At 51.5% G+C, this 19,301-nt stretch overlaps 8 protein-coding genes across 8 annotated transcripts; 3 read left to right on the top strand and 5 right to left on the bottom strand.

The window, feature by feature from the left end:
* Window positions 1–380: 380 nt before the first annotated feature.
* SNOG_08131 (hypothetical protein) lies at window positions 381–983 on the top strand (the record flags this gene model as incomplete). Its single annotated transcript, XM_001798404.1, has 1 exon — window positions 381–983. One exon carries the CDS (start codon window positions 381–383, stop codon window positions 981–983), a length of 603 nt encoding a protein of 200 aa, XP_001798456.1.
* Window positions 984–2,261: 1,278 nt separating this feature from the next.
* SNOG_08130 (hypothetical protein) lies at window positions 2,262–4,179 on the top strand (the record flags this gene model as incomplete). Its single annotated transcript, XM_001798403.1, has 2 exons — window positions 2,262–3,312; window positions 3,554–4,179. 2 exons carry the CDS (start codon window positions 2,262–2,264, stop codon window positions 4,177–4,179), a joined length of 1,677 nt encoding a protein of 558 aa, XP_001798455.1.
* Window positions 4,180–4,776: 597 nt separating this feature from the next.
* SNOG_08129 (hypothetical protein) lies at window positions 4,777–6,316 on the bottom strand (the record flags this gene model as incomplete). The annotated part of the gene is made up of 3 exons (XM_001798402.1): window positions 4,777–5,817; window positions 5,840–5,891; window positions 6,138–6,316. 3 exons carry the CDS (start codon window positions 6,314–6,316, stop codon window positions 5,365–5,367), a joined length of 684 nt encoding a protein of 227 aa, XP_001798454.1. The 3' UTR covers window positions 4,777–5,364.
* Window positions 6,317–9,643: 3,327 nt separating this feature from the next.
* On the bottom strand, window positions 9,644–11,353 carry SNOG_08128 (hypothetical protein; the record flags this gene model as incomplete). The annotated part of the gene is made up of 2 exons (XM_001798401.1): window positions 10,417–11,353; window positions 9,644–10,350 (listed from the first exon to the last, which is right to left on the bottom strand). Exons 1-2 carry the CDS (start codon window positions 11,003–11,005, stop codon window positions 9,644–9,646), a joined length of 1,296 nt encoding a protein of 431 aa, XP_001798453.1. The 5' UTR covers window positions 11,006–11,353.
* A 559-nt stretch (window positions 11,354–11,912) lies between these two features.
* SNOG_08127 (hypothetical protein) lies at window positions 11,913–12,587 on the bottom strand (the record flags this gene model as incomplete). The annotated part of the gene is made up of 2 exons (XM_001798400.1): window positions 11,913–12,093; window positions 12,508–12,587. The coding sequence occupies 2 exons, from the start codon at window positions 12,585–12,587 to the stop codon at window positions 11,913–11,915; spliced, it is 261 nt and encodes an 86-aa protein (XP_001798452.1).
* Window positions 12,588–12,820: 233 nt separating this feature from the next.
* Window positions 12,821–13,049, bottom strand: SNOG_08126 (hypothetical protein; the record flags this gene model as incomplete). The annotated part of the gene is made up of 2 exons (XM_001798399.1): window positions 12,821–12,928; window positions 12,990–13,049. 2 exons carry the CDS (start codon window positions 13,047–13,049, stop codon window positions 12,821–12,823), a joined length of 168 nt encoding a protein of 55 aa, XP_001798451.1.
* A 5,027-nt stretch (window positions 13,050–18,076) lies between these two features.
* On the top strand, window positions 18,077–18,717 carry SNOG_08125 (hypothetical protein; the record flags this gene model as incomplete). The annotated part of the gene is made up of 3 exons (XM_001798398.1): window positions 18,077–18,343; window positions 18,396–18,508; window positions 18,567–18,717. The coding sequence occupies 3 exons, from the start codon at window positions 18,077–18,079 to the stop codon at window positions 18,715–18,717; spliced, it is 531 nt and encodes a 176-aa protein (XP_001798450.1).
* Window positions 18,718–18,729: 12 nt separating this feature from the next.
* SNOG_08124 (hypothetical protein) lies at window positions 18,730–18,890 on the bottom strand (the record flags this gene model as incomplete). Its single annotated transcript, XM_001798397.1, has 2 exons — window positions 18,730–18,780; window positions 18,846–18,890. The coding sequence occupies 2 exons, from the start codon at window positions 18,888–18,890 to the stop codon at window positions 18,730–18,732; spliced, it is 96 nt and encodes a 31-aa protein (XP_001798449.1).
* Window positions 18,891–19,301: the final 411 nt, after the last annotated feature.

Raw genomic sequence — 19,301 nt, 5'->3', positions numbered from 1 at the left:
GATTTAAGAAGAGTATATCGTATTGATACTTATTGGAACTAGATTGTCTTGATGGTCGATACCCGGGCTGCGAGGAAAAGGGCGGAGCACCGCCGTTGTGACTGTACACTCCGCTGTGGCCTCCATCAGCCGCAGCAAGCCACATCCACTTATGCAATGAGCCGCAGATGCAGAGCGGGCGCGAATATCGCCGCTGCCTGGTGCGACCGAGTCGGAGTCATAAAAGATAAACTGGGGATACTTTAGACGCATTCCCATTTTCTTCGACATTCGCCGAAACACAATATCAACTCTTGAATCGCTATCACCAATACTGTGTTTTTCGGACTACACCACTTACTCCATCATAACAACTCACCACAACACTCATCACAGCCACAATGCCCTTCACCACCACCGTCGAAGGCCCTGCACGCCCCTCGCCCCCCACTTCCAAGCCCAAAACCACAACCGATTCACCGACACCAGAAACCAAACCCGTCTACTTCTTCCGCCCCACCCAAGGCAACGGCTACCTCTCCCAATGGTACTGGTCGCCCTTCACCACCCCCACGTCCCCGCACCTCTACGCCACTGCCGAGATGTACATGATGGTTCAAAAAGCGCTCCTCTTCTCCGACCCCACTACCGCCTCTGCAATGCTCGAGACCACCGATCCTGCACGGCACAAAGCGCTGGGCCGCCAAGTCGCCAACTTTGACGAGAAGATCTGGGACGCGAATAAAGAGCGCATTGTCGAGGAGGCGAATTGGTGGAAGTTTACGCGGACTGAAGATGCGGAGGAGTTGTGCAGGATGTTGTTGGAGACTGGGGAGAGGGAGATTGTCGAGGCGAGTCCGTTCGATAGGGTTTGGGGGGTGGGGTTTAAGGAGGGCGTGGCGGGGAGGAACAGGCAGCGGTGGGGGAGGAATTTGTTGGGGAGGGCGTTGGAGAGGATTAGGGGGAGGCTGAGGGAGGAGGGGGGGAAGAAAGAGGGAGAGTAAAAAAAGTTGGAATCTTGAAGAAGAGATGGCATGACTGTTGGCCAAAGGGTGGCTGAGCGATGATAGGATAGTTACTGGTAAAAAGTACACACACGTTGTGTGATCTGCTAATGACACCTTGGATAAGCACTGCATCAAGCCAATCCTTTACAACAGAACGCATTCCCGGCACTTCCTGTGTAGACGAGCATTGGCCTCACGTTCAGCGAACTTTCGCTCCTTCTTGTTTTGTGGCCACGTTATTGGTTCTCGATGAACTTTTGCGCATTTTCCTGGCACATGTTCAGCATCCGTATACACAAATTCGTAAACGAATATAGTAAATACGGAGAACGTGTTTCGAGATATTGCAAAGGATCGACGAAAATAGATTGTAGTCAGAGATTTGGTGGCAGATGGTGAGAGGAATGTTGATGGGCAGTTGCATGATCAAATCTTGCAGCCGGAGACAGGGAGAGGCTTTGAACTGTGAACTATGCAGCACCTAGATTATCAACATCTTCGATACCTAGCATGCGGTTTGTACCCATCAACGTTTACCAGGCACAAGAACTGTATGCGTTCGTTGAAGCCATGCGCTTCAGCGAGGTTGGTATGATGTTGAGTCCGTGGACCAGCCACGCCTAGATACGAGTACACAGACCGCGGGTTGTCTCAAATACATAAAGTTAGAGCTCCGGTGGGTGAATAAAATAGGAATCATCTCCGGGAGATACATGGATGTTTCGACCCACCGTAAGCCAATTAGCGTTTACGAAACGCGGGGAACAAACACGAGAGTCACGTGGACAACGTGGTCACGGCTTGTCAGAACCGCCCGACCTTGTGAGAGGACAACGCGCCACCTACGAAGCCTCGGATCGCGCGTCACTCTGTCGTATACCCGTCCGGAGCATTCAGGATGTCGTCCATGATAACCTTTGCTGCGAACAACGAGTTCTTCCGGAAGCGCAAGCGTGCGTAAAATCCTTGCAGGCGCACGGGCAGACAGATGGCTGACGCGAGTTACAGGAGTCCACCGCGCATGCGAATCGTGCAAGAAGCGTCGCAAGAGATGTAGCCATACGTTTGATGGTGAAGATGTGAGTATCAGACGTGTAGAGAAGGCGTGGCGACCGTCTCTAACGCCATTGCCAGGACGGAAGCTCTACCCAAAGCGGACACGCACCCAATCCAACCTCAGACCCTCTTGTCTATGCCACGACAAATGGACACCATGCTCATGATCCCCGAGTGCCGCGTGTTGACTCGCACAGCCATGGCTACCCTCACTCCACCATGGCCCCACCGCCTCAAAGCCCTGCGGCAGACTCCCATGCCTCTCAAACACCACCCAACTTCCTGGGTTACTTGAACCCAGAGGCGGTTTTGAGAGAGCAAGTCCATGGTGAGCGTGGAAAGCCAGCCCAATCGCCAAGCATCCCACCAATCGGTCAGTGGATAGAAGAGAGGGATCAAAGGCCGCTGTCGACGCAAGGAGGCTCTACATCATCGCGCATCAATGAGACAGGTCCGCACTCCACTCAAGAGGTAAAAGTCTCTAGAGCCCTTCAGCAGTACTTAGACGCTGTAGGTGTAGACATCCTCCCTCCACGCAAGAGCCAAGATGTCCTCCTCGACATCTACTTCTCCTACGTGCACCCACTGCTGCCGCTTGTCGACCAGGAGCTTTTCCTAGAACAGTATCGGCATGGCCGGGAGTCGCGGATCCTCATGCAGGCGATATGTATTGTCGCTTCGAAGCATGCAAACGCGAAGGACTTGCTGGTTCTTGACGAAGATCAGCAGTTGCTCACGCCAAGAGAGTTCTCGCAGAGATTGTATAATGCGGTGATCATTGGCATAGAAGCCAAATTGGAGAAGAATCGCGTGGTTCTTATCCAGGTACTGGCACTGATATCATTACATTGCGAAGGAGCAGATGGTGCCGAACAAGCTTCCATGCACCTGGCGCAAGCCATCCACCACGCGCACACGTTCGGTTTACAATTTGGGCATCAGTGGAAGAACCAGAGTTCAGAATCGCAGGGCAACCTTGAAGACGTCTTCTGGTGTTTATGGAGTCTTGATAAGATCAATGCTTGCATGAATGGACGGCCATTACTTATGCACGATCGAGACAACAGTTTGAGGCAGTTACCGTCAGATCCCGAGAAGAGGTCAAGTCCATTTGGTATATGGTTGCAGATCTCCGAGATGCTGGATAAGGTCATCGACTACTACAGACCCGGGCGATCTGCAGAAGAGACTGGCTGGGAAGGCGACGACTTCCTCGGTTTCGAAGAGATGGTAGGTGACGGCGAGGATAAGCTCGAAGGCCCCATCATGAGTATGTCAATTTCGCTTTGAGCTTTTATACCATTGCTAAGTTCCTACAGGTCTTCTCTCGCTTTTCCATCACACAATGTGCATGGCTGCACACAAGTCCCTCTCGATCAATGCACCAGTCAAATCGAGCCCCTCCTATGTCCGCCAGAGCCTCTCAGCAACCCGAGTAATTCATCTACTTAACGCTGAATCACCCGAACTCCTCCCACCACTCCCCATCGTACCATACGCTTTAGGTGTAGCTCTCAGCGTCGTATACCGCCACTTCCGCTCCCGCCGCCTCAAAGTCCACGTAAACCGCGCAACCGAAGAGCTCAAGCAATGCGTGCACCTCCTGGACCGCCTTCGCAACTCCTGGTGGTCCGCCGGCACAATGGCTGATCTCGGCCGCGCCGTACTTAGCAACGCTGCTGGGCGCAACACGAATGCAGCCAACACGCCCGCTCCAGAACCCCGCATGAGCGAAACGAAGACCGAGCCACCGACACCAACTGCTTCGCATCATGACGCCCCACCGCTTTTGAATCGCTCGCAATGGCCTCACCAACCTGCGTTGGACAATCAGATTGACCCGCGGCTTCAACACCCATCTCATCCCTCGACGCCAATGACACATCTACTTAATTCTATATCTGCACCTACGCCCGGCCAGCATCCCACGAGCAGTGAGCGCGCAGAGCGAGCGCCGATGCAAGCTCCACCCGGCGGCTTTGGGTTTACAGAGACGTCGCCGGACTGGCTGAACTTTGATGCTGCGTTTGAGAACTTCGAGGGCTTGCTTGGGAGCAGTGGCGCGGATTTGAGCAATGAGTTGTTCAGGCCGTTGGGGTATGAGGCGTATGAGGGGTTTATGGATCCCGCGGCGTGAGTAGATTCAGGTTTCATTTTGTTGTACTTCTTGATGTGTCTTACTAGAGCCTTACACGTTTGTACCTTGATGATAAGATCGGGTGAGTAATACACAAGTACTCAAAGGGAGCGTTTCCTTCGATCGGTTCTATGATGACTATATTCCGACTTCAATGCAGCTCAATCTATAGCTGAGTAGACACGCGAATCTGTTATCAATTTGCGTGATAGAAGAGCCAGCTCGTGTCTACATGCGGATGCGATCAGACACATTGCTTGCAAGAGCAAACGCAACAAACTCTCAAGAGAACATCTCAAAAGTTCCATATGGGCAGTTTACTAATAAATACGATCAACTGTACGTAAGTGCGGGTTTATTGTGTTAAATTGAGATGGTGATGAGTGACGAAGTCTCGCGCCATGACGCTTGAACAGATCACAAAATATAAATTATGTGCCATGTAAGCCATAGAGCGACACACTAGTTGAGGAATCTACACGCAAGAGACAATGCATATTTGCCAGAGCACCACGGCATTTGCGGTGCACATGGAGGTGCAACATTACCCAGCCAAACATGCATCGGCCAACACACCAAAAAGCACAACTGCAAAAGCTGGCATGAAATATAGATTGCTCATCTCAAGACAAACAGCCCCATCACACCAACCCGACTCTGCACCCAATATCCGCGCCTCGAGAACTAAAGACGAGAACACTTTCTCGCAGACCCACCTCGCTTACGCACACCCAAGGTCGACGATCATGCATCACCAAACCTCAACCCAGCCAGACCTCAACGACCATTTGCAAGCGGCCCATGCACACCCGTTAGCTGCCCGCTCGAATGTAATTCCTTTTCCTCGCGTGGCGAACATGCGGGCAATCTGTGCGCATGCACCACCGCAGGTCGAGACGTCTGGACGATAATTGGTTTTGAAATGCTCCGATGCATATGCGCGCGCTGTGTCACGAGGATTCGAGGGGTGGATGCAGGATCGGGTGCGCTGTTGCCTAGAGTGCGCTCTTGGAGATACAGCAGTAGGGTGGTGGTGAGCATTGCTCGTCAGCGTTGGGGAGTAGGGGTTGGTGTTGTGTTTCTACGATGCCTGTCATCGATGCCCATGGAAAACAGGTTGGCTGGGGTCACAGGAACGGTTTCGAACGGGTTTTGCTGAGGGCAAGCATTCATGATCTCCACTTGCTATGACCGATCGAGCGATGCGTGCATTACTTTTGCAGCCTTGCAGTTCTCGTCCTTGACCAAGCTAGTCGTCGCGGTGCTACTGCTGGGGCTTAAATATCCACAGGCTAAGCTTGCGAGCTCGCGAGGGTTGGAACACATCGATGGGTACCGCAGGCGGCAATCGGGAAGCTCCTTACATGTTCGGCTGAGGTTGACTTTCCGTTTCGCGACGGCTATCCGTACTCTTGTTAGTGGTGACATGAACGAGAAGAGCTCCCGACTTCCTGCGGGTGGCGCGCTTGGAGACGGTTGAAGCAAGGAGCGATCAGTTGTTCTTCCAATGAGATGGCTGAAGTACTCGTGCCATCTCAAAGTTTCAAGTTCTGTCCTGGAAAGCTGTACATTTACGCGTGGGTAACCCATATGACGAATAACATTTCCTCTCTTCTCGCCCTGTGGTTCAGATGCGACCTGTAGTATGTATGGCACTTACTGTCTCACCTGTCAAGCCGTTGAGATTTTTGTACTCAGAGAGCACAAAGAGGCTGAGTCGCAATCCAGCAATGGGAACCTCTGCCGATAACGCGGAAAGACATGGACACTTCCACCCGCTGTCAGTGTCGCCCTTGTCCTCTGTTCGCAGTTCAGATGTGAGTCGCAACATGCACGTCTCCGTAAAGAATCTCGGGTCGGCGCGTGCTGCCACTCAAGTACGCGGCCCGGTGAGACGCATATGGGAACCCGCCTGTGCTGGGCGTCGGCACGCGTACAAGAGTCTCATCATAGCGTACAGAGCGGCGAATGTAGGAGGGCAAAACGTCGTGTTCCGTCCCAGGAGGGTACAAAAGGGCGCCAGAGACATGCTTCTCTCTGCATGCAGCCTGATCCAGAAGCCCAGTGTCACCGAGGCTCCGCCACCATGTACAGCCCATCGAGGGATGCCCATGGCAAATTGTGAATCTGACCACATGTTGACAGTTAGGGCATGTCGTGATATGTGTGGGGTCGAAGTCGTGTCACGATGAGGACTATATTGTGTTCGGTCCTCAGGTTTGGCTGAAAATGCGCATGTCGACCCATGATTGCCAGGCTGTGTAGCAATCAGCGACAAAGTTAGAGACACGTATGACAAAGACAGCCTAGAGGACTCCGTCATGGAGAAGCTCGTCGTTTGGGTAGTTCGGGTACATGCGAGGCTGGAGCAGAGTTTGTGTACATGCAAGAGGCTGCTTTCTGCTAATAATCGCGTAAGTCGGCATCGAAGCAGCTTGTGATACTGAGTACAATGCGTTGGCGAATGATCGTCTAACAAGATGTGTGTGAAGTTGGAAGTACCTCCCCACCCACTCTGACTGTCAAGGCGTGTACACTCCGTACAGATGTTAGAGGTCGTTCAAGGTTGGCCGTCGCTGGCGTGACGATGATTTGTGTAACCGGCGGGCTCCGTCCATTGAACGAGACGTGCAGCAACGTGGAAAGCCGCATCAACGCGCAGGCCATCAGAAACCTCGCGTGTCGCGGGAGTCGCTTTCGCCGCTAGACCTGACTCGCAATCCTGGTGAGGATAGAAAAGCAAACACCCACCGTTCAAAGGGGGTCGCAAAGACGGCCGCGGCACAGACCGCTTGTCCACAAGGCTGGCATCGGATGCAGAACCGATAACACGGCACATGCCCATGAGAGATGGCTTACCGTGGCACTGTGACACGGGAAACAGCCACAAAGTTTATGGGGCACGGTGTTCTCCTTACATTGAGCCGTCACGGCCTGCAAGCAACAATCCTCACCCAAGGAGCTGTGTCGGTTCTGCCACTTGACCGCTATCATGGGCTCCTAAATGACCGACTTTTAGCGGGACTTCCCTTTGTGAGACGACGTGTGAGCTTCAGCCGGGACTTCGTTAAGCAGGCGGTCAAAGCGGCCTTGTGGCTTGCAACAATTTCTGGGGTACGGATGGAGATCGGGTGGTTTCTGCGCGCCGGCTCCTGAGAAAACAAAGACGATGCAGACTTAATTCATTGGTGTATTGACTGGCGTGTGTCAATACATGTCGCCGCGTGGAAGATGAAAGAATGTCGCAGGTCGGCCAGGGCTGCGAAACGAGTCTTTACGCATCCGGTGAGCAGCAATAGCGCTAAGAAAGCTTCCAATGTCGGCTCAACCTAGGTAGGGGTGCTTGAGTGGCTGGTTCGACTTCATCCTATCGTGAAAGAGAGCCCAGCTGTTAGCCCGGAGAGTGGAACAATGAGTTGATGATTTGGCAACCATGCAAACGTCCAGCATATGGTAGCACTATGTGCAATGCACGCGAAGTCCGGTCGCAGTATATTGAGCTGTCAATGCCAAGTCGCCACAGCGACTGCATGAGATATAGCTCGGTATCATCGGAACAGCTAACATGGGCAAGTTTTGATAATTCGCGGAGTTGGAGAATGTCATGCAAAGGGATGGAGCCTGAGGGATTTCTTTGACGCGGGTGCTGGAGTAGCTGCAGACGGGTGTCGTGATGATTGCCACACCGACGAGCGCAGGCTTGGCACAAATGATTCTTGCCTTTGCAACGCCCGCGGACGCCAGGGTCAGCCATCGGCAGTGCATGGAAAACCATGCAGTAAGTGATTCGCGCTGCTCACGACATTCGGTCATCGCTTATCATGTCTCATCAGATGACCGAATCATTGGCGGCCGCAAAAACAAAACCTCTTTGCAACGGTGCCCTTTTCCATTTGCGTGATCGAGAGATCCTGGTGAAGCCTTCATGCAGATGACTGTGTCTTGTTCGACTAGGGCGCAACTTTTGTTATGCCTCTTGGAAGTAAGGTTAGCCGACGCGGGAAGGCAGAAGCTGGAGGGCCATATGTTGACAGGGAAATCAGCCCATCAACGGCCAGCTGACCGGCATTCAAGCGAAGAAAGTTTCGTAGTAACACCCCTGTATGGCTGAGACATGTCGACAGCTGCCTGCAAGTGATTTGACGATATGCCTCCGACACGGCAGCACTTTCTCGTAGACCTCGTACTGGGCTGCATCGAGCTGGTAAGATTTACACATTAAACAATGTTGAAGGGAGGCAGCCTGGCATAGCCTCAGATCAGTGCTAGACTCCCACTCACGTGGCCTTCGAGACCGTTCTAGCGAGCATCTCAACGCTTCAACAAGATCGACATCAACTATGACAGAAAGCGTCGAATCCCAACATAGGAGCCTCGATCGTGCGTCTTGTCATCAAATCGAAGCACCCTGCATCCGCTATCCGTTGACCTCCGTGCGCTTGTGCCCTGCCCGTCTTAATTTTACAAACACCCGTCCTTGGCCGTCTGCAGACTAGCTCATATCGCAGGGCGCAAGCCGGCTCAATAGTCCCCGTCAAGCCAGACTACTGCACACTACACTCACAGCACGCAGACGACGTGCATGTGTTGGGCCTGGTGGAACCTGTGATTTGCTGACGACCTGAACTGACTGCGTCCATCATCATAAATTGCTGCAGGCAGTGCATGTGGAGGTGCCCAGCCGCGGCGGCTTGGTGGGTCTTGGGTCTCCCTTGGTTGGTTGCTGACTTTGATCTTGCGCAAATGCTGGTATGTTTTGGGACACCCGCACGGGGTTGGCAGGGTATATGGCAGGAGTTGCGCAGCTTTAACGGGTCGTCGTGTCACCTTGCGTAGCCAGGGTCGGTTAGTCGGGCACACCTGCGCATCTTCAGGAGGTCAATGGTGAGATTGAAGGCCAACGAGAGTGTTATGGACCAGAGAAGCATAGAGAATGGGCGAGTTTAGATGTTGTTTGCGGGACGCTCTGCAACCACCGTTGCAATGCCCTTGTGTATCTTTTGATTGATTCTGACCATCGAAAGTGCTGTCCTTTACGATCTCAACTACGTTACAGTTTGAGCTTTGCTCTGGTATCTCTTGAATGAATAATGAAAGCCCATCGAAGGCAACGAACGGCAGTGTTCGATACCACTTCAACTCCGTGCCCAAACGCAATAACCCAACCCCCCAATCGTGAATGGAATATGGACATGCAACCAGACCCATATGCCATCAAGGCATCGATCTGCACAAGTTAAATACAGTATACCAGCGGGATATGGCTGGCTAAGTCTAGGTCCAGGAGAGTTTGGTGTCCTGGCTGATCTATTTTGTAACGCCAAAAGAATAAAACCACACCAACACCTTACAAAACTCGACACCGATATCATGTCGTCGTGACTTTTGACTCAAGGAAAATATAAACACAGCGTGGAGAAGCGTATTTGAAAAGAGAAGCGCCGTATCGTCGTGAAGGCAGAACTTAGTAGACGTGGACAGGCTGAGCCATCATCGAGGGCTGAAATGACACATGCTTGACAATGTTGGCGGCCTGGATGAAAGGCTGGAACCAAGTATTGCCTGCAGGCTGAGGTGAAACGTATGTTGGCTGAGGAACCCGAGAAGAAAATTTGTGAACTGGGGCCGGCGAAATATTTCGGTAAGAAGATGTAGACGAGGCTGAAGAGGCTGAAGAGCAGGAAGAGAACACAGAATCATTGTCTGAGTCTGAGCTGCCTGAAGATGTGGAGTGTTGAAATGGCGCAGGCGAGTAGGCTGGGCCGGGAAGAGGAGCAACAGACGGGATGGATGGAACCTGGTAACATCCGTTGAAGATCTGTTCCTGCGCATAATCCACCGGGCTGAATGGAGGAGAAGGAAGTGGTGATGAGACCGCTGACCTTGACGGTGAGAAGGAGGGGCAGCGAAGGATCATCTCACGAATCTCGGGGATGGTCGCTCTTTTCGCTGGGTTGAATTCAAACATCCTTTGGAGAAGCGCATCCAACTCGAGTGAGATAGGCAGAATGGAGCGCAGGAACTTAGGGTCCTTCATGAATGCACGGAAAGTGCTGTCCTCGAAAGAAGCACGCTTCCAGGGGTTGCGCCCACAAGTCAAGTTGACGAGCATGACACCAAGACTCCACACGTCATTGGGCGCCGAGGCATAACATGAGTAGGCCTTGGGTGCTGAAGTTTGACATTCTATCCCAAATTAGCACGTGACTCATCTTGAGTCAAGAGACGGGCACCTACCAGGTGACATGTAAAACGTGGAGCCGCATCCAAAATCCGAGGTGACGTGGTCAGTGGTGGCAAGTCCAAAATCAGCGAGTTTGCATGTCATGCCCTGGTCAGTGACCAAGACATTTTCCGGCTTTAGGTCCCTGTGGTAGATTCCGATGGAATGGCAGTACTCCACGGCATCCAAAATCTGAAGGAAAGCTCGCTTGATCAGGTCATCGTTGCCAACATACTTGCCCTGCTCTGTGATGTTCGAGAACAAGTCACCTTCTGGGCAGTATTCCATGACAACATAAGTGCAGTCCGGGGCATCCATAATCTTGACCAGTGAGACTACATTGGGGTGAGCACCGGCCTGGTGATGAAGCTGGATTTCCCGTTGCTGAAATTTCCGCTGGCGAGGCTCAAGCCCTACTTTATTGAGTGCCTTCACAGCATATGGAATGTTTGTTTGAATGTCAACCGCTGTGTAGACAACACCGTATGCTCCTACTCCAAGGATTCCAGTAAGTTGTAATCTTCCAGCAAGGACTTGTCCTAGTCGGTCTTCCGGCGTACAGAATCCATTGTGAGTAGGAGATGCTGGTGGCGTCGGGTACATGCTGAGATGGGAGGAAGAAGAAGAAGAAAGTCCTCGTAGGTCCAATGAAGGCCTCAAGGACAATGTTAGAGTACCTGGAAGAAACAAGAAGATAATTCCAAGTGGAGAGTGTCGAAAGTCCTGAATGGAAGTTCAGATTTGAGGAGCGTATTATAGCAATGATGTTGCCTTGGCACCGGTATCAGGATTGGTCAGGTGACCGGCTCTGAGTCAAAGATGTACAGTGGGTACAAAGGATGACGAGGCTTGGACGTGGACAAGGTCGATAGAGAACGATGGGTACGACTTCAGCGAAGGAGTGTGGGAAGAAGGTAGAGGTATTTGGAGGTGATGATGATGATGATGGTGAGGCGGGATTGCTGGTATGATGTATGTCGGTCGATGAACACGGCTGGGTACCAGTGATAAAAGAGAGGCGGCTTCAAAGGGAACCCTGCCAGGTATTGGCTCAAATAAGGAGCCAGGATCCACACCATCTGTAAATACCGACTAGGGTGGTGCATGCCAGCGGCGCTCACGGAAGACACTAGACAGCTTCCAGGAAGCGGCGACTGTGAGGGATGCAAGAGCCACCGGGCCTTTGCCTAGTTCATCCTAGCACATTTTCACAAAGGAGCGATACCCATGTCATGGTCCACACACCCACACGAATCCGCCAACGAATCAGTGGCCTGTCATCGGTGGCACGACAAGGGCACAAAGACCAGAACTCAACCACAGGACGCGGGGCGTTGCCTGCAACCTCCTACGCAAGCCGTAGTGCAGCAAGCCATGCGCGAGAAGAGCGAGACCTGAGCCTTCGGCCCACTTCGCTCCACAAGCGCTCGTCGTCGCACACGAGAAGGCTTAGTCGGATTGAAATTCGCCCCCCCAGTCACCGGCGCAATGAAGGCGGCCGCACCTCGCCCTAAACAGAAGGCTGAGGTGCGGTCATGCCGGCTAGCTCCCTCTGGCTGACGACGTCTCCGAAGTGCACTGGGCGGGGTGCACGGGCTGGGTTCGACGAAAAAGCAGGGCGGCAGAGGACGATCTCGTAACGCCTGCGAGTCTGACTCCGAAGCGGCCGGCAGGGCTTGTCTGCTGTCTGCCTGAACCTGGGTAGCTTTGGTGGCTCAGATTCAGTTTCGGGTGGGTTTCGTATTTTGCGGCGGTTCAAAGTCGAAAGCATGTTGCCTTCCCAATAATGAGTCGTCCAATATTACCGCGTCTTCGACCTGCTGAGGTTGGGCGAGCTGGTGCTGCCAACCTCCAACGCAAAGCGCCAAAAGTACGTTGGCGAACACCCCGTGGAAGTGAAGCTGGACCCCGGGTGGCTTGGGTCAATATCTATTGGCTACTTTTAACCTCGACCACTGCCTCTGAGTAATGCACAGCTTGACTTTCATTGGATGCTTGTGAAAATTTTCGAGAAAAATGTATCTCGTGATTCGCCAATCATGTATTAGGCCGGCCACCCAACTGTCGGCGCAATGTCGCAAGCCCAACCACACCTAAAGTGTGACCGTGTGAGTTGGCGTTTTGCGCATCCCTTGACAGACTGATCATCGTCTGCTGTATGCTGACTGTCTGGACCTTGCGGCATGATCTCGAAAGTCTCCTGGCTATCCCATGGTGCCTAGATGAAGCAGTCTACTGGCCCGTATTTTCGTTAACGGCAAGCGACATGCAGCATCTAGTGCGTGTTTGTCGTCATCCGTGCAGACCAAGCTCTGCGCGTGTCCCACAGCCTAAAATTGAAGAGCGGGAGTTGAGCCATGACCCAACGATCGCCTAAAAGAAATTGCCAACGGCACACTGGCCCCTGCGAGCGGTTCGTTAGGTCTCAAGATGAGAACCGCTTCCAGGGGCGTGGAAATGTGTGGTTTGGATGGGCAATTGAGCCGCTTCGAGTGGTATTTGCTCCATAGATGGCGCTTCCTTAGGCTGACCGCGCGTAAGTAGTTGCCAATAGGCTCTGCTATTCGCGCAGCATCACGCCTCATACCAAATCGACTGCAGCCGGTCTTGGGAGATATTGGTATCCATCGCTGTGGACTTGATGCATGTCTGTAATAGCTCGAGCAGTCAGTGGAGACGCTGTCGAATCTCACATCTTCACCGCCAACTGGCCTCAGGATCGCCCAGACGACACTAGCCCTGGAAAGGACTAGCGCAATATTTTCAAAATGGGCTCGTTGGCTGGCTTCCACGGAGGCCAGCGGCCCTCCAACATTAGGTCATCTGTTATTGTGTGGCATCGAAAGACTCAAGAGATCTACAGCATGACAAGAAAGATCTGGAAACCCTCGTGCTTCAAAATTGACTCCGGCCTGTGGGCTCCAGACATGAGAAAGTGCAGCAACGTGGCGCTCTTCGGTTCGCCAGCAACATGAGACGATCGCCCAATGACGTAAAAGATCACCTCGAGGCATTCACTGTGAGCTGCGTCTGATCAATTCCAGACTCTAATAGTCCACCCAGCAGTCTACCAATCACATCCCATGGCCGCATGTCAGCCTCTCTCGTGTTGCGCTGTTGCAACGGGTGTGGCAACCCTTACGTTCTCCCGCCAACTGCCATGCAGCTCACGAAGTCACACAGCAAGTGCAGCCGCTCTGTGACGCCACTGCTCGAAGCCAATCCTTCTCCCTTCAAATGATTGGTTAGAAGCGGTGGCCCCAAAAATGCCCAAGTCGGTCCGAACAATCTAAAACAGATACCACGAACAACAACGTTTCGCGGACGTTTGCTAACGCGAGCATCATACCAAACCCACCAACTCTATGGTCATCTCATTCATGCCTTGGACTGAGACCCGCCTTTTCGGGTCATTGCCCGTTGTGAGAAATGGAAGATTTCTTGGGCCGCCCTAGGTGGTTCCTCCCCTCAACACGCGTCCACCTGGACCCTTATTTTGGTTGCGGTAGGTACGGTAGATAGCTTCATGCTTGACAACGGAATGATGCAAGGACCCTGCGTTTTATCATGATGTGCTGAAGCTTCGAGCTGCAATCCTGTCATGTTGCAGTGTGGGCATCATTGTGTTGGTTGGGCATAGATCGACCGAAGTTGTACTGTCACATCATACAGTAGACTACCAAAGATCAACAACGCTGGATAGGAAAGAAAACAGCACCTGCGTGCAGTCACATTAGCGATCAGAAGAATTTCCGACATTAAGCAAAGAGTCTATCGGTGCAACTTGAAGTCCGAACGCCATAATCTTTCCACGAGCAAATTTAAATTTCGAACTATCTCAACCTTGTCTGGGACCCGACCATGTGCAACCTTTTGTGTAGTTTCAGATCGCCGATATTGGTGCCTGTTCGGCCGAGTAGAGTTATGCTAGCCCTCCCGTCTATTGTCTTCGGCTTTTGAGTTATCTGGGAGATATGCAGTGAGCGAAATGCTCCTATTCCGACATTGACTGGACTGTTCCACGCTAGATAGAGTGATACCAGGAGCTATGCACGGCTCTGTCGATATGCACCTGGGCAGCCATGTGTTGTCCATCTGGCTTAGGTGTCTGGGTCTCTTGTTCTCGAGATGGCATGTGACATTGGGTGCTTCGCGAAATGATTACACTGGCGGATAATACTTCGAAAGGGCCGGTGCTTTAGCAATCTCACCAGCTACTGTTCACGTGCAGATACAGGTGCAGGCTGGTTCAAAGGTTGTTAAATGCCAACATCTCCTGGAACGCCTGCTCCGAGTGGTGTATTTTTGTAAGTTCATGCAAGACGCATGTGTTTACACAAAAGCGTACAACTATCTTCGGCTATCTCCAAAGTTGCGGAAGCCAAACCTCACGCGCCTACGGCCGGCGGCTGGCTGTACACACATGGCCACGGGCCCATAGCTAACCGCCGCTCAGGCGCTCCCGGTCATCATCAACGAGTTCGAAACAAACTCAGTTTGGAACAAGCTTGACGCCGGTGAAGCGGCGCAGAAACTCCGGATCTTATCAGCTGACGAAGGAATGCAGGCTCAACCACCATCATGGATGTCGCTAGCCAGGCAAAGGAATGACATTACGCCGCCAACAGAGTATGCTTCCCGCTCGCATGATAGAGCAAGTCCGTTGTCCGGTCTCCGATATTGGACTTGGGCGTACTGTGGATGCAAGTCAGCACGACGCGTCTTGTGGGGTGGCCTAAGAAAAGGTCATCGTGGCGAGTTCGATGTCGTCAAGGCGGTTGCATTGCTTCCCGCCTCATCATCATAACCCGGTCCGACGAATGGGAACGGTAGCTGACCGAGCAACAGTGGAGTGTAAACGCTCGTGGCAGTGCAATTGCGGCGAAGCTCAGGAACACGATGCGTACCCTGGTACGCTTTCTTTAGGCGAAACATCAACTCTCCAACAACATGGTCGCATAGAACAGCAGCCACCACGTTGGGACGAACGGGCGCATACGACCTTGTCATGCACTGATCGTAACCGCTCGTGACAGCTGCACAATTGAGGCACGCTCAAGATTTTACCCACAACGGTATGCACGCTGTATGCGGGGACCAAACTTCACACGAAGCCGTGCGCTAAGAATACTCTGAATACATTGATACGGTCTCGTGGTCCGCTTCACGCATCGGATGTTTCGTAACGCTGGTGGCTCATGTAAGAGTGCGGCGAGCTTCTTCGTCATCAGTGGCGCATCGCATATGCGAAACATACATCCACCAACACCAACGCCTGGGGTGAAGGATCGTGAGACCCAGAACGACAGAAGGGCACGTTTTTCTTAGTTTATGACCAAATATGTCTAGACGCCTATAGGAGCGGCAAGGCCACCGATGTTTGACGGCTGATCATGCCCTTCCTTTTTATCGCCCTGCCCACTGGCCTCATAACAGCCAATGCAAAAGCGCCGTGGATCTGATGCGCGCATGGTGGATAAGTACTGGCTGTGCCATCCGCGTTGGAAACTTTTCGATGCTATTTGAGGCTGGTGTCGTAAAATTGCAGACCTGGTCCGCCTAAATCTGACCTACAGTTATCTTTTTGGTCATTCATCACATGCTACGCACGATCTGGAAGTGCTTACTTGGCCGTTCATCAGCTAGATTGTTTCTCGATTGTGTTATCAGTGTTAGGGTCGGTATGACCTAGGGCAATGGACACTGAACGCAATTCAGGAGCGGAATACAGTAGCCTCCCCTTTGATCGTTTTGTCGTGGTTGGTGCGAGAATAGCCTTTTCCTCGCGCCAGATCGCTAAGACTGAACTCTAGAGTAGGATCAGTGGGACTGCTCCGAGCCCTCGGAACAACGTCAAGACCGATGGAACGCGCCTGCCAAAAAGTGGCTGGCAATGACTCGCCTTGAACGACATGTACGTTTCTTTTGTTATTGTAGTTCGGCGGCCGCAACATCATGTCTGATCGTTCGAGGAAGAGATGGTGACTTGAAGTCTACTCACAGCCATACTGGATCGTCCACCGTCCATTCTGACTCGCCAACTCCGGGGGCACATTTTCTGGCGACGTAAGAACAGATAGCTCGAGTGCTCGCTCCACATCAGACTATCAAGGAGCGCAATATGTATCAGTATGTACTCAGTTACGCCAGTCGCAGGCCACATGGACCCGCACCTACTGTACAGCCAGCCTCCAAGATGCGTAGGAAAGCATCATTGCAAGTGGCTTTAAGACAACAGGAAACCCAGGTGAGCGTTGTCTCGTGCTCGACAACGAAAACCTACACGGCGACTGTGACGAAGACTGTACCAAAGTCTTCTGGCGTCTGCTATTGCTTCCGGACATTCGAGACTATGACGACGATCTGGGCCCGGAAATGATTTTCTAGAGCTGCGAGGAACAAAACGAAGAAGCGTACGAAGCTCTTCATAAAACGGGACGTCTGGGGGACGAAATGATCCACCTGATCGATGAGCAGACCTTGCGAGAAAAGTTGATCAAGCTCATCTTTCTTGATATTCATGGCAAGTCAATTTGGTACAATTTGAATGCATGCGAAGACACCATTTGGAATGAAACGTATTACTGTGCATGCGGAAAGTTAACCTGGATGGAACATTTTTGTGTTGATTACGAGTCTCTTTTGGCACCTGGTGCACAGCTTCAGGGGAAAAATCAGGAAACTGTTTCGGCGTCGATGTTGTAGTTTGGAAATCAAAATATTATCGTATCGTTTGTGAGGGCGATACATTATCCAAGTTACACTCCTCTTTCCATCTTCCCTAGCGATCTCATTAAATGTCTGTTGGTCAGAAATCTATTTGTATGGCTGGAAACAGCTAGTTGGAAAACGCTTGTGGTTTTAAGAGGAGTGCAGTCAAATTCGAGTCATGGTATCTTTAAGAAGATTACTCGTAACTTCGTGTAGGACTGCGTTTCGCGCCCATGAATGGCGTAGTAACATACAGTATGGCATATCTTGGGCCAGTTTTCGGACTATCACTGCGCGAAGGTTTCCAAAGTTAGAATTGTCGTATTTCTCGGCGCCGACACTCTAATTTGAACTGCGCTTGTTCTATTAATAGAATGCATTAATTTAAGCGTCGCCTGTGTAATACGATCACAATGTCTACTTATAAACTTAAGGGAAACAGATTTCTCTTGTGAGGACGTTGCTGCAGCTTGTTGTCCAATTCTCGCCGCGAACCCAGGCATGGATAGACAAACGCTGCAGCTTGCAAGATATATATGGAGGAAGCCTTGTATGAGAGCTTGCAACACTCACTCTGCTATCACATTCTGTCGTAACTTGTAACTTGCAGTGTGGACAAAGAAGGCCATGCGTTTGCGGATGTTCGCGGACTACAATATGGACTACGATACATATAAAACCAAGTACATCGTATATTACGCGGCCTGTCGGCTGAAAGCTGCTCTGTAGAGTTACCTAATCTGGCAGCTCTGCTCCGAATGAACCGCAATAACACCGCCTGGTCGCTTGCACCTTCTCAAAACTGCTAGTTGTAGCAAAAGGAGTACGATTGAAATAAGTAGGTGCTTTGTCTTGCTTAATATCTGAGGAGGTATAAGAGAAGCTTTGCTCGCAATCATTACCATCGTACACTGTCCAGCACCACCTTCTCCACCTCATTCAATTTGCTATATCGTATCCATAATGCGCTTCGTCGTTTTCGCTGCCAGCCTGCCCGGTGCATTTGCTCTCTGGAACCAGGAGCTTTGTAAAGGCGCCGGTGCATGCATAGACATAGGTGTCTTGGTCTCATATCCCTTTCGCTGTCCCGATGGTAGCGCAATCACGAGACCTTCCTTCGGGACGGATTTGCAAAAAGCTGCTCTGGCCGGAGCTACTCGAATTACCAAAGAAGAGTTTCCAAAGACGTGTTACGCGGGCAAAGTTCCCAGCGCGAATGCCATATTTGTTGTATGTTCGAATCATTCCGCTCTGGTTGGGATCTGTTATTAACGAAAGACAGCGCACCACGACGCGCAACGGTCAAACTGCCTATACCTTCATCGAAGAGGGTTGTACCGACCCGAACCCAAAGTTCCCTAAGGATTGCTACCATTACACAACCAACGCATCTACGTAAGAACTTTTCATGAACTTTGCCAATCGCATTGGATCTCTAACTAATGATTCTTAGATACACATTCTGCCAGCTAGTCGATGCGAAAGGTGGACAGTGTACCGAGAACCTACAAGCCGGTAGGTGTGAGCGTTGGGGTGATACAGCTGGCCGGACCGAGTGCAAAGATTGGAAGATTGGCCAGCCTGATTTTCCCGATGATGAGTAGAAGTTAAAGCGATCAAATATGTGGTGGAAGACTTGACAGTCTATCTGCATTCTTGAGGCTCCACTTTTTCCATGTGTAGTCTGCTGCATGCATTATATTGACATAGACCTGCTGTTTCTTTCACATACGGGCCATAGGATACTGGATGCTAGCTCTCTTGTCTGCTCAGCCATCTTTCATGATGCTAGTTTCCAAAAATGGCAATCGGTTCTTGGCAAATCGGTTTCTCGCAACAGGAATTTAACAAAACATTCACGTGTTTCAGCAACGAGCGGCCCAGTAAAACCTACCTAAACGCATACACAGCAACGTAGCGCAAATTATCACGATTTGAAGCAGCTTATGGTGATATACAGTATCATTTAGGCTCTTTACTATCTTCTCTATCTTCTATTCCTACCTTGCAGGTGCAGGAATTATGCCCAATCTCATTACAACGCTCGCAGCGTCGTTCTCTGCGCACCCTCTTTGCAGACGCCTCGCCTTGCTCTCACCTACCACCCTCCCTTTCAGCAATTAAGTCGCTTTTCTCACTAGCTGTAAGAGTTTCCTTTGTCTGTACATAGCGTCGCTTACGGCTCTGG

The sequence above is a fragment of the Parastagonospora nodorum genome (genome assembly GCF_000146915.1).
Source record: "Parastagonospora nodorum SN15 chromosome Unknown scaffold_12, whole genome shotgun sequence".
Lineage (NCBI taxonomy): Eukaryota > Fungi > Ascomycota > Dothideomycetes > Pleosporales > Phaeosphaeriaceae > Parastagonospora > Parastagonospora nodorum.
Note: the sequence above shows the minus strand (reverse complement) of the source record. Positions and strands in the feature narration are given on the sequence as shown.